The sequence below is a fragment of the Gallus gallus genome, chromosome 2 (assembly GCF_016699485.2).
Source record: "Gallus gallus isolate bGalGal1 chromosome 2, bGalGal1.mat.broiler.GRCg7b, whole genome shotgun sequence".
Classification (NCBI taxonomy): domain Eukaryota; kingdom Metazoa; phylum Chordata; class Aves; order Galliformes; family Phasianidae; genus Gallus; species Gallus gallus.
Genome location: NC_052533.1, coordinates 31,540,788 through 31,555,327, shown reverse-complemented (window position 1 = coordinate 31,555,327; position 14,540 = coordinate 31,540,788). Strand labels below are relative to the sequence as shown.

Here is a 14,540-nt window from a genome sequence, read left to right as displayed (position 1 = left end):
TTTCTGATTCACGTGTGGTTTTCATGTGTCGATTTGTATTCCCATGGAAAAGAATGTATGAATTGTTGTCATAGGCTATATTAATAATAAACAGATGTTCAAGAATATCAAGACTTTATTAAAAAATTGATAATTGTTTTTTGATTTTTTTTTCTTTTGAATTTTTTTCAGAAGTTTATAAGCTAGCTTAAATGTGGCATAAGAATTCTCCTGTATTTATTTTGTTACAGTTTTAGAGACCATTTTGCATGGAACAAGGTGACATCTTGCATCCATAACATCCTAAGTGGACAAAGATGGATTGAACACTATGGAGAGATCATCATCAAAAATCTTAATGACGACACTTGTTACTGCAAATTGACTTTCATAAAGGTGACTTTCACTAACAGCAATTTTGGCAGTGTCCTATCCAGCAAACACAGCAGGGGGTGGATGCTGTCTGCTGACACTCAGTTCAACTGCTTACAAGCTGTGTTTTCATATAGTTCTCTAATTACCTGTGATTCTCTGAGAAACATGAACTGTAAATGAACTGCAGCTCACTAGGTAGAGCCACGCAATAAAGAAAACAGTGCTTACACGGGGTGTTTCAAGCAGTGCACTTTCTAGCCCTCTGCAAGTGCTTGGAGGAGCCTAAGTGAGGGATTGTATTGTTCAAAGCTTTTGCTTCAGTATAAGGCATTGATATATAACCACCTCAAGAAATGCCCTCATAACTGAAATTAAAATTTACTTTTGGCAATAGATGACTTCTTCGAGAAAAGAAAAATTAACTGAAAGCCTAAAATAATGCCAGAATTTCTAACCTGAGAAGCAGTTTTGCTCAGCATTGTAAGAATAACCTGAATTTTCTGTATCTGACTGCTGAAGCAAGGCTCTGCTTTTCATAGCTTGTATCTGCATGGCTGCATGGTCTATCTGTAAGTACTTCAGCATGCCTGTGCACCATGGTGCACTCAGCAGCAGAAGGAAAGTGAGTATCATCATTTTCCTTTTTTTGCTTGTTTTTCTGAATATTGTATGATTTCTAAAAAGCATTAGAGTATTCTTTTTAGGTATTTCATTCAAAGTACTGTAATGTATTTGCAGAGTTGTAGTAGATGTTTGGAGATGGAGAGACTGCAAGTTTTATGTATTTGATATTATAAATTGGCTAAAATGGAGGTCACTGTGAGTAACAGTTCCTTCTCTTCCTGTTCTGCAAATGTGGGGAGGATTTAGGTAACCAAGTCAGGAATCAGTGTTATCTGTCACTGGACAAATTTGAAGGTCAGCTGTGCTTCACTTAGTGCTGCCCCTAACAAAGGGAGAACAGATATAATTCTCAACAGCCCATTTTAGTAGGCTGATTTATAGTACTAACAGCAGTTCTTTATTTATGATATTATAATGTACACCTAAATGAATAGTTTTCAATTCAGAAAAAATACCCTACAGCATGGCAATATCACTCTCACTTGATCTCTTATGCACCTTTTGATTCTAGGCAAAGTATTGGAATCCAAATGCACATGAGATCGAAGGCAGTGTCATGGATAAAACTGGGAATGTTGTGCATCGACTCTTTGGGAAGTGGCATGAAAGTTTGTACTGTGGGACAACTTCATCTTCAAAATGCATATGGAGAGCAAGTTAGTGACCAGAACTTAGAATATGCTTGAGAATATCTATTTTCTATCTATTTTTATCTACCTCAACTTCTTGTTGTTCCTGCAAAAAAAATTGGAATTTTTTCACGGATTTAAAATTTAGACCAGAAAAAGAAATAATTCAAATTATATTGGGAACTTAATCCCATGGCTTTCCATATTTTCCTCATTCTCATTCCTTTTCATATCTGGCTATGAAGAAAGTATTGAGGACTCTAAAAGCAAACAAAGAACAACAAACAAAAAACCACTTTATTGTGTGTGCAGAGAACTGTGGTGGTTTTCATGTATATTAGACGTTGGAGATTGTACACATAGCTCAGTTCCATAATGAGGACCATATCTGAAGTTCTCCCAAACCTTGTGGGATTTTATCTACTGAAGTTTGAAAAACCACTATGATTGTAGAATGTGTTTCATTGCTCTTACGCTTTGATTCAACTTATTCCCCAAAATTGAGGCCACAATTCAGAGATTTTAAAAAAGATTGAGGGGAGTTTGGTATTGTCCTTCTAAAGATAGTAGCATTTAATTGGAATTCTAAATGTTCTTTTTTCTGCTGTAGATCCAATGCCTAAAGATTATGAACAGTGGTATGGATTTACTCAGTTCGCATTGGAGTTAAATGAACTGGACCTGCAAACGAGGTCATTGCTCCCATCCACCGACACACGCTTTAGACCAGACCAAAGGTAAGAAGTTTTCCCTCTTAAGTATATTCCTCAAAATCTCTACATTCACTTTATCCCTATGCTCAGGCTACTTTCTTTAGGTGCCTGCAGAATGTTCCCATTTCTACATTAATTCGGCATCTGAAACAGAATTTTAATCACTTATCAAGAGATGGTCTAGTCATTATAGACCAGTGTTTTCTGGAACTGGTTTTGGATGCTCTAGTTTCTAGATAACTGTCTTTACAAAGATCTTACAACTTTTCAGGGATTCTTTGTTGAGCATACTGTGTTCGAAGAGCTGAAACCTGAGACCCTTGAAACTTCTTTCTGTGTGGGGATCTTCTACCATTGCTAATTTCCAGGGAAAATAATCTAATACAAACGTTACTTTGAGCCTGTTGTAAGTTACCTTTCCATAAGTGCTTTTTGGTAATGCAATTATTGTCTATAGATACGGTTGTTTATCTTTCAAACACCAAGCTGTCTTCTGTAAGGATTAGATTCTGGAGTTCTGGAGGACCTAAGAAAAATAATGGACTGAAGCACCAACTGTGTCTTTTATCACTGCTGGTGCTACAGGTTTCTTGAAGAAGGAAATATTGAAGCAGCTGAAATGCAAAAACAGAGAATTGAGCAGCTACAGAGAGAACGACGGAAGGTGCTGGAAGAAAACAATCTAGAGCATCAGCCTAGATTTTTCAGGTATTATATAATAATTAGTATATACCATCATTTATTGAAATGTTTACTACAGATCTGGTTCTGATCTGCCATAAAGAAGGCTCCAGTTTTTCCCAGGTTTCGTCCATATTCTTGATTTTTATACTTAAGCAATGTAGAGCACTCCAGACTTAGTTAAGGAATACAGGATATGCTTTTTTATTACCACATCCCTGATTTTTTTATTTTTTAATTTTTTTAATTTTTGCTCCAAAGGTAAATGGTATTTGGTCTCAGTCTGGATTTGCCTAAGGAGTGAGGGTGGCATCTTTGATTCTTTCAAGCAAGGTGAAGTGTAGGTGGTTTCAGCTTAATTAGCTCTGCTGAACTGCTGAATTCATTGGGACTGCCTTGTGCAGCAATGTTTGGAGCTAGAATCTTTCATTTTCAGGGCTGGTTTTGAACTTTTCCTCTATCTAATGGCAAGAGAGTTGTGATTTAGAGGTCATTCTGTTTCTTCCTGTTGTAAATCAAATAACAGGGGACTTCAGCTGTTGAAAGACAAGAATGAATGCTAGTGGCAACACGGCCTTATGCCCTCCAGCTTCCCTGTTCAGGATGCAGTGAAAGAGTTAGACCCAAGATGAGTGCTGTATAGTCGAATGTGTCATAATTAACAGATCTGGGATACTATTTGTTTTTCTAGATAGACACAGTTCTAATGAGGAGTTAGACTTGGATAAACACAGAGATGTTTACAATAGATGCAAAAAGAAAATGGCTTAGACCTCTGCCTGTCAGAAGAGCTGGTGAGCTAATGAAATGGAGGCACACTTTCCTTTGCAGGAGGCTGAACAGACAGAAGAGAAGCAAGGTCTAATACTATGTTATTGTATATTCTCAATGAGGATTGTAAATAAGGATGAGGATTTGAATCCCTATAATGAGGATTTGAAAGCTGAGATTTGTGCTGTATGTTTAAATAACAGAATAAAAAATATCATTACTATATAGCAAAAATGTGAGCAAGTATTAGAGTAGATGTGAATTATGCGTTTTGCTTTTCAGTAGTGATTTCTTCCTTCAGTAGATCACAAGTTCTGCTTTACTTGATACATTAATTTGTTGTTGTTTTGTCAAAAATGTTGCACACTATGTGAAAAAGACTGATACATTCAGGGTTACAATAGATACAGAAGCTTATGCAAAGCTGCATGATGGCATTTGAGACCATGAAGTAAACCTGGAGTGTAGTTTTCAGTGCTAAGCACTGACACGGGACAGTGAAACAAATGTGTATTTCCTCAAGACCCAAACATATCAGTTAAGTTCACCAAGCTATATTGCCTTGTTGAATGTTGTACTGAGCTTCCTTGCATCTGGTTTATGGGCTGGATTAGGTATCTGTACATAGTACATGCTACATTGCATCACACAGCAAATACGTAGAAAATATAAGCTTTATGTTTAAAAAAGAACTGTTTAATCTTTGATAGGAAATCCAAAGATGACTCCTGGGTGAGCAATGGAACCTACATGGACCTTAGAAGAGAACCGGGTTTTTCCAAACTGGACAATCCTGTGCTCTGGTGAAGAGGAGCCAAGTGAAGATATTCCATGCTGTATTCCTGGATCTGATTTAAAAGAAGTATATGTGTATATATATATATTTATACACACATATAATATATGTGTGGGTGTGTGTATGTGTGCAAGTGTGCGTATCTCCAGAATTGTGCTTAATTTAGAATCTGATAATTCATTTTCTCTACTCTGTTTCAATGATTGTTTGAATGTACAAATACCCTAACTTCTTTTTATAAAATATTTAATAAATAGCACTGAATGTTAACAAGTAGAGGGAAAAGAGGAGCTTTTACACTACTTTTCCAATGTGTAATAATGTCAGTTAAGAGTTAACTTATGCCTTATCGAGTTGCATTGAAGACGGTAGCATCAGCATCTCCTAGCTGTGCTGAGAAATGAGCGTTAAGCCTTAGTGACTCTGTAAGTAGGCTTCCACAGTTCAGTGAGTAATTCAGCTGTCTATGGACTGGTCTAAATTGCTAAAACAGATTATCAGCCAGTGCTGAAATCTGTGTACAATCTTTTGCTGCTTGTGGAAAAGATTTAAATAAGCTTTTCTTTCTATTAGCTTTCTTACTAGCATTATTGGAAGGGGGAGTTCTGCAGTTACATCAGTGGATCAAGTCATAAACGTAAGCTGTACCTGGCTAAAAGTAGTGCTAGAAATTCAGGAATCGCCAAAATTTTCCACTGAGAATCTTCAGATTTATAGTCGCCAACAGGGCACGAGGAGATCTTTTGTATATAATGTTTGAGCACTGTCTGGATGAAGCAGCTCTCTCTTTTTGTGGGAAGTAATACGTATACAGAGCACAAAATCCTGTGCTTCCATAGCTTCATTTGTTTTTATTAACCTAAAAACTGCAACAGTAAGACTTTTTAAAAAGTAAGCAAACTAACTGATTGTTTTAAGCTGGAAATTTTTTCTTAGTATTTTGATATTTTCTACCTCTTAAGAAATAAACGACATATTTAAGATCTTATATTTAAAAAATGACCATCTGCCTTATGGAGAAACGTATGGAATCTTTTGATCTTCCTCTGTTTGTTTGTTGTATTCAGATAAGCATTCGAGTGTCTTGCACTAAATCAGTTGCATCGCTTTCCTGTGATTTTATACACTTGGATAGATTTGCGAAAGCATTAAGTCATTGATTAAAATATAACAGGGAAAAAATGTAGCAGAAGCCTCGCTTTGAGTCAAGATTACAGTGATGGGCAGTACCTTTTTTGTTTTCCATGAAATCACAATGCTATGTTCACTAACAGAATAATTTGCATTCCTACCCATCCGCAGTTCAAGCCTGACTCATGACTCTTCAGATTTGTTCTGTGTGTCTGTGACTCTCTGGCATCAACGTGGATTTCAGGTTTAGATCAGTGTCCACCACCACTCTCTTTTCTTACATACCATTACAAAAAAATAAACCCTGTCTATGATAAACTCTGTTTATGTGACTTACAACTGCAACGTTTGGATGATGCATGGTTAAGAGTGACTCTTAGAAGGACGAGTAGCTTAGAAAAGCTTACAGCTTACCGTATGCTGCTTTGTTCTAAAGAAAACCCATTAAAATTGATCAATATAATACTTGTAACATGAAGCATATACTATGAAAACCTCCAAATCTGTGATATCAGTTTAGATGTATATTTAAATTTTGCTTTCTGCTGCCTTGAAGCTTCACTGTGTCACAGGCAGATAAATATTTTCTCACTATCATTCACTTCGCTCAGGAACTCTGGGCTCACTATCATTTCTGTAATTTATCACCAAAAATGTTAGCATATTTTCTTATACTTAATGTGTCTTTTAAAAACTCAGCTAGCGCTCCAGCAGCTTGCAAGAAGGCATGGTTCAAGTCAGCACGAAAACAAAATCTGGGCTTTTATTCAGAAGGGAATCTTAAGGGAACCTTTGGGGACTGTTTGGCTTTTCAAGGAAAACGAAGATCTCTTCATGACTTGAATCCTTCTTGTTTTATTCTTGTGATATCCAAACTTGACACAGAAATGAGTGGATATTTGTAGTTATCCTTGTTGTTTGCAATTACCATCGATAACTAATAATTACATGCATTTAATAACAAAGGAGGGTAGGAGAAAGGAGGGGAAAAATGCTGTTAAGAAAAGGAGTAACATTTGTGGTGGATGCACTGAACTTGCTCATTGTCATATTTGGCAGCTGTTGTGATTATTGTCTAATCTGATTGCTGGTTTTGCATTTTCGATGTATGGAGTGGATTTTCCCATACTTTGTCATATGAACTAATAGTTAACAGCATTCAAAATAAAGGGATTAGGGGCAAAAAAGCGAGCTTAAAGAACTGTAATGCATTAAAGTCTGTGGGTGTTAAACAAAACTAATCTCATTTTGATGTTTGAGTCATGAGTTTTGAGAAATCCAACTGGCATTGTTTTCCTGTATCTTACAATCTGAAATGTCAAAAAGACACTTGGTTCAAGACAAGGAGCAGTGAGCTGGGAAGTGCCTTATAGAGAAACATTGTTTTCTTTAGCAAAATCCCCATATCAAGAAGGCAAACATCAGAATTTCACTGCTTTCTTCAGTAAGATAATGCCTGAGATTATGCTAGGCATTTTTTTTTTTCTTTAGATAAAGCAAAATTGTTGCATTAGTAGAAGCTCCTTCTGTAAATCTGTGGTCCACATCTGACAACTGGTGTAACCAGTGGTGAATGATCCTCTGACCAATGTTTCCAGCTGCAGTATAGTTGTCCCTGCCTATGTTTGTGTGAAAGAGTTGGGTTTAATTGCTAAGCTTCTGTCAACTGTATATTAAGAAGTGGAAAGAAATTGTCTTGATGTTATTTCTCTGTATTTCTGTATAAAAATATATTAATCATTCACAAACTTTAATATTACTCTATAGTTATTCTTGGTGAAATGTGAAATTTGGTTTTCCCCCAAAAAACTTCAGATGTGTTAGAGTGCATAACTTCCATTCTCTTCCAGCAATGCACCAGAGGAGATCTGTTGTTTTCAATAACTGACATCTGGGGACTTCATCCCCACATTTCTACCCTGAGTGGTAGAAATAAAATGTTGGTGACTGACTTTTCTTTCCTGCAAAGCAGTGATTCCCAAACTGTTCCGCTCAGTGCATCGATCTTAACATTTCCTGAGGACTATTGCCTCCTGTTTTAGCACTCTTACTTGATGACATTGTAAGCATTGCTTAAAATAACTCAGGGGGACATTTTGAGCACCACTCATCTAGTTCCCCCCTTCTCTGTGCACCCCTTCACAGAGCAAAAAACTCACTATGAATTTACATCAAGGTAATGGAACAGCTCATGCTTTCTAGTTTTACAACACTGACTCAGTTTTCGGGTTGCACAGCAAAGAGAGAAAAGGTCCCAGGGAAACAGTGTTCATAGAGACAGAAACCCACAGCTGTACTTCCAGATTTACAGGCTTGACACTTAGAATCAGATTTTAGTGCAAAGTTTGGTGTTACAAAACAGCGTAACTTGTTCAGGACACTGCTCTTGGTAGTACAAAGGGCTGTGTAGACCGAGCAGCAGTAGTGTGTGCCGTTCATCATTGCATTCCTTTCTTAATCTTTACTCTCTGATATATATGCTTTGTGTTAATTTGCCTGCATTAATCTATTTTTGGGTGCTTTCGAAATACAGATTCAGTCAACTATTTAGCTTCTTCACACAGAGCTTGGGTAATCTACCTTTATGCATAACTTATACTCCTTTGGAGGATCTGAAGCAGGTTTCTGGTTTCTTTTAAGACCTGGCCCCTGGAGGAGGTGGTGGTTGCAGACACAGTCACCTTATGATTTGGCAGCTTACTGTTTAGTATCCCTGAAAGAGTTTCAGGCTGTTGAGATGAGGTCACTGGACAGAAAGGAAGACAAAGGAACATACAACCAGGGGCAGCATTGAGGTTGGGGAAAGGTTCAGTGCTGTCCTTAAATAAAAAATAAAGTCTCTGCCCTTCAATTTCCCCCAGCTGCTTACGCTGCTTTTAGGCCCCCTCACATCTAAAGGTTCTTATTCAATGTCCCATTTTCTCTTTATTAAAAAAAAAAAATCCTGGAAAGTAGTAGAACATCCCATTCTGACAAGCTTTTAAATGACAAAACGTAGTTACTTGTTTTCCATAAACATTGTGGCCTATTTCTGTACTTTTGCCTTGACTGTGAATGGGACTTTCTTCACGCTGGCACTCTGGTGTCAGACCACAGCCTGGTAACAGTGCAGCTACATCTGCTCAGCGTACTCCTTGTTAATGTTCTTCCATCTGTTTTGGTGTCAATCTGTTCTATTATGTCTCTGAAGGATCAGCATTTCAGAGCTGAAAATCTTCAGCATATCTTATTTTGTTCAGATTTTGTATGTAACTCATAGGAAGTGGGGGCGTGCTGAAGAGGAATACAAAACCCAGACTACCACACCTATGTAAGAGTGAAGGGTGAAATCCATCTTCTCCACATGACTGAGTACACCTTGCACGAGCTGGAGTTGGATGGTGCTATTCAAAGGAGTGATGCTAAAACACAAGGCTCTTTAGATTAGGTATGTTTTCATTCATGGATTTTGCCTCATCCTTTCTATCTTCTAGCTACTGGTCGGTGTGACTTAGTCCAGCAGCTGGAGTTGTTAAGGACTTGCAAATCTCATCTGGTTTATCTATTGAAACTTAGTAAGTGCTGTAACTTACCACCCAACACAGTGTTGTGCCGCTCAGTTCTTTGATGCTGTCCTTGCTGTAGCTTTTGAAAGCAATAAGAGAAATTTCCCACATAAATAGTTACTGTATGTTAAAAAAATATTTTAAGTGATTCTTCTTATATATACAAGTCGTCAATTTGGTGTTACTGCTGTATAAAACAGAACTGTATTACAATGAATGGGAAAGTTTTGGAGGCTGATCGACTGGAAATGCTGAGCTCTTTCATCTCCACATCTCTGGGCTGATGGTGAGAATATTTGGTATTCCCGAGAACTGTATTTATGTTGAGTGTTTTACTTGGTCCAGTACTGGAAAAACATGCTGCAAGTATGAGGTATTACATATGCAATGCTGCTAAATACTGACTTTGTTGTATGTTCTGATAGGGCGTTAATGATTTTGGGATGAAGAAAGTTATCTTCTGTGTTAAAATGACCACCAGAGTTCAGTTTTTTGAGAATATTTTCTGTAGTCAGCATCGTTCCTTTTTTCTGCTTCACTTAATGCAAAGATCTGTAAGAACGTTGGAGCACCTGGGTGCACAATTTTATTTACATTTTTGTCTCTGTTACCAATTTAGTTGGATGTTAATAAATCATACTTGCAAAAGGCCACAGAGCACCCTCACTTTTTCCCAGGAGCTGTAAGCATCTTTCTTCAAAGGCTGTTAGTGACAGCTGAAACCAGGCTAGCTGCTGTCGTTTTTTACTGTTTTTTAGCTGTGGTTTTTTACACCTTCTAAAATGGCAAGTACAAAAGAGATTCCATCTGCTGGAAGTCTTATTTATCACTCTTACAATCTGCCTAGTAGTTAACTTCGGCAGTTTTCCAGTTGTTTGCCAGTTAACCTGCATGCACGGTACAGTTGCGTGGCTAATTATACCAGACAGTGGAGCAGGACAAAATCAATGACAGCGCTAAGTTGTAAGCAGTTTTAATAGACAGATGTGCAACATGAATGCTGTGTATTAGCATGAAAGTGCAGACCACAAACTGCACACTCTCCAGAAAACAACTTTTAAAACAAGGAAACGTATTGTTTACTATTTAAAATAAATAGCTGGGAGGAAACTATCAATGTGATGCTTTCTCCCTCAGAGAATGGTGGCTTAGTACAACTGACAGTCCCACCATGTGTGGATAAGATGCAGTAGAGATGGATTAGGGTCTTGAAGAAGGTGGAAATACAGTAAGTGTGGTCCCTGACAAAGCTCCAGACTGCAGTTCTGTAGTGCTTAACAGTTTCAACGTGTAAAAAAGGTTTGGTAGGAGGAAACATAGGTGTTCCAGGAAGAGTTGGGAAAATGGGATCAGCAAATCTCACAAAACATCCTCAGCTGTGTTCTAAAGCAGAGAAAGGAGAGACCACAAGTAATGCAGCTTTTATAGAGTGCAACAATCACCTCCTGTTGTGTGAAATCCATCCATTGTGATTGTCTGTCGAGTTTCTCATTTAGAACTTGTGATGTCAGTGGAATCACTTCATTAGCGATTAATTTCAGAGAGATCTAATCTGCTTTAATTGTACCTGAAACAGCTGGCATTTAGAGCAAGTCAGTGGGAAAAAAAAGGAAAAAAAAAAAGTTTACAGAATTAGTGATGAGTTTTTTTTTCTGTAATTATAAAAGCGAGAGGAAGATGGCAAGGGATCCTTATTACTTATGCTCTTGATCATGAACACCTCAGGCAATAGAAACTTCTCTCAGAGAAGTGGATATGGATGAGCTCCTCATGGTTGCCAAGTTCCCTCTTTGTGCTCAGTGCTCCCCAGACAGAGGGTGGTGTTCTGCTTCACAGAAGTGCAAGGTGAACGTGGCTTGTGCAGACCCTGCATCCAATTGGTGTTTGACCTCAGCTGTCTGTTCATTTACAGCAATCTCTACTTAAAAGTCAGTGCTTACTGTGAAATGATTCAAAGCACCATAGCGTGAGGAAAACAATGACAGCTGGGCAAAGTTTGCTCTGCACAGTAAATGTCACATATCGGCTGCTTCTTTCTTTCTTTTTTTTATAATGCCTCCGTTACATTTCTTGCATACATTGCTTTCCATGCTCAATTTGTTGATATTTAACTTAGACCCCTTTCCCCCACTTCTAGTGCAAGACACATAGAAACTCACAGGGTCAGTCCAGGTTTTTAAGGATGCTAAAAGCTAGCCAGATACCAAGTTCTGCTGTGTAGTTATGAATTTCTATCTTTGCTTACTCTGCTCCAAGGGAAATAATTGAAATTGCTATGTGTAAACCTTCATCTGAGATAAATCAAAGCTCCTCTACTGAGTGGGGTATAGCGGAGTCTTAATTTCACTGAGAGCTTGAGCCTTTGGATTCATTGATGTATATTTTTGTAGGCTCTTGGAACAATAATAAATCCCTGGAAGCTAAGATGTCACGTTCAAATGCATCAGCTGCAGTTCCTGTTTGTAATTTCATTGACTTAGGGAATTACTGGGCTTTCTCTATTAGGGTACTATCTCTCTGCAAGGGTTTTCTTCGAGCTGATAGTTCAGTTTCTGTTTTAACAAGATCAGCTGTCAGAACTGGAAAATATGTGGGGTTTTGTTTGTTTGTTTGTTTATTTTGCATAGTTAACACTGCTTTTCTTTATGAAGAATTTATTTAATAAACTCTAATTCCTAAATTACAAACTTTTCACTTTTTTTTGCATATGAAAAAAAAGCACCATGATAGAGGCTGCAGTAAAACCACTTTGAATTATTGCAGTACGAGCCTTGAAAAATCTTTTCCTTCTGAGATTTTATGAGGGTATGTCTGAAATGCACTGATTGCTCCCTTGAGCCAGGAAGATTATGTAGATTGATCAATGGATAAGAGCCTGTCCAGTAACTGGGAGAAAGATTTACTGTTTTGTTTACTGTTCGTTACCACCTCAGCCGTTGTCAAACTGAAGATGGAGCGAAGTCAAGAGATCATCCGACTTGTATTTGTTTTTTGCTCCTTCTCTGTGGTCGCTGAATTGAATCTTGTCAAACCAAAGCTACGTAATAGCTGAACAGGTGTTTGGGATGAGAAAATCAAGTTTTCTTATGAAGTTCAAAAACAGTGCACCAAATTCTTAAGTGAGGGCAAACTTGACTTTTTCTGTCTGAGTTCTCTGGGTACCAAGAGATTGCAAGCCTAGCTCATCCTTAACTCATGGATATTATATTCTTACCTTCTGTGGATATCAGAAATTGGAAAAGATGTGCCACGTTGCATGAAAGGCCACGGTATGAGCTCCATTGTATTTTATCCAGTCACAAAGCTTCAGAAAACTGATGCTCATCTGAATGCTTTGTTCTCTGACAGTGGCTCCAATATAGACACCAACAGGAATTACTTTGAAACGATGGGAGAAGGGACGAGCGGAAAGAGTATATATTGTTGAAATAAGATTCTCAGTACTGAAGTGTGCAGTCGTGTGGTCCCAGCTGAAAGAATGACTGCAGTTTGTGTGTTCACAGGACTGGTTGTTCATTGCTTCCTTTTGCACTACCACTTCCCCTCAGGACGCAGCTGGTCTTCCTTTTCTCTTTCAAGTTGCGTTGCTCACACTGTAGTATATTTGTACTGATGAGGTTGGACTGCAGCCACATAAAAGCCAAGTAAAACCTGGCTCAAGCTGACCACAACCAATTCTGTAGAAGGGAAGCACATCCTTGTCTCCCAGTTGCCAAGAAGGCGGATCTGGGAATAAGAAAGTCATCCACCCAAGGTCACTTGCATCGTCCCTTTCAGAAGCTGCTCATCCAAATCAGTGTGTCATTCAGAAAAACGAGGGCAGTGCAAGGAGCAAGAACACCAGTTTTTCCCGTGACAGAGCACAGAAAGATGTATTTTTAATAGTGAGAGAACAAACCAACACTATTTCTTAGCTGACTTCTTTTGCAGTGCAAGTAATACCTGGTCTACAATGTAATTGTTATATAACAAATAGCATAAATATCCACACTTAGCAGCCCACACATTTTTGAGCTGCTTGCCAGCCCTTTCTCCTTGTTTTGACAAGAACTGTGCTTTTCTCACCCTGCTTCATATTAGAGTGGGGAAACTAAGCACGTTCCTACCACAGTGTCTAAATGATCAGCCCTTTACAAAGTGGGGTCTGTTTTTACCTTTAGTCCCACCTTGCCACATGCCTTCCTGCAGCAGATGATGAAGATGGCCACTGGCAGCTCCTGCTGCAGCGACCCTGAAAAACCCCAGGAGCCCCATCTCACCCCATTGTGGCAACGCAGCCTCACAGCTCCTCAAAACCCTCTGGTTTGGTGTTTTTTTTTTTTTTTTTTTTGCCATTTGCAGTCATCTCCTCAGTGCATCCACTTCTTATATGAGCCACGGCCTGCTTCAAAGCTCTCAAAACCAATTTATCCATTTCCAGCTCTGTAGGTACTAAAAAATGCATTTACTTTATTCTTCTAGAGACTCGTTTCAATTCGCCCTGCAACAGGAATGCTAGTCATAATTCATTTCTGAAAGAGAGACTCAGATGACAGTTAACACATAATGAGAATGAAGGTTAAGGAATTGCATAATAATTGGGAAATACAACAAAGGAGCCACAAAAACCAAAAGAGAGACACAGAATTTGTTTTAGATCATAATAAAGCTATAGCTACAAATGTTGCAATAGACGAAAACATCCATCTGGTGTTATTCAATGAAATATTAATGTTAGCTTCTGAACATTTTGCAAGGTTTGACTACGGCTGTGCTCCAGTTGTGTTCCATTGGAATACAAACACCATCCGGCCCTGCAGCCTCGTGAGAAATTGCCAACTGCTGCAGCTTCTTTGGAAAATTCCACCCAAATCATTTACACTGTTGGATCTGAGAGTGCTTGCGCACACGCATCCTTTCAGAGGATGTAAGAGCAATTGTGTGAGCCAGGAGAAAAGTTAGGAGTAAATCAAAGATATTTCTTCCTTACTGTCAGCTTTGCTCTCTACAGGCAACTTCATCACAGGCATCCTTTAACTCCTCTTGGCTTCCCAGTTTTGTCCTGCACTTTCAGTGTATGTGGCACTGAGGGACATGGCTCAGTGGGCATGGTGGTGATGGACTGACAGTTGGACTTGATGAGCTTAGAGGTCCAACCTTAATGATTCAGTGATGACTGATGATTCTTCCACCCCCTATAACCTTACGGTTGTCTATAAAGTACAATATGAACAGCACTAATTTTAAGATCATGTTTTCGTTGACCTGAAAATGTAACAGTGAAACGATTATTAATTGGAGAATAATTTATTAAATC

General features: G+C 38.4%; 1 protein-coding gene across 20 annotated transcripts in view; it reads left to right on the top strand.

Annotated features, from left to right (window-relative positions):
- OSBPL3 (oxysterol binding protein like 3) overlaps positions 1–9,896 on the top strand; it is a 90,055-nt gene extending 80,159 nt beyond the window's left edge. For 18 of the 20 annotated variants that reach the window (XM_015281834.4, XM_015281837.4, XM_015281835.4 and 15 more), the window contains 5 exons: positions 231–375; positions 1,490–1,634; positions 2,218–2,344; positions 2,906–3,028; positions 4,483–9,896. In XM_015281834.4, the coding sequence (XP_015137320.2) occupies positions 231–375; positions 1,490–1,634; positions 2,218–2,344; positions 2,906–3,028; positions 4,483–4,579 (637 nt within the window). In that variant the 3' untranslated portion in view covers positions 4,580–9,896. Of the gene's footprint in view, positions 1–230; positions 376–893; positions 1,635–2,217; positions 2,345–2,820; positions 3,029–4,482 lie in introns of those variants that run through there. The other 2 variants (XM_040696624.2, XM_040696625.2) reach the window with 2 other exon arrangements.
- The last annotated feature ends 4,644 nt before the right edge of the window (positions 9,897–14,540 follow it).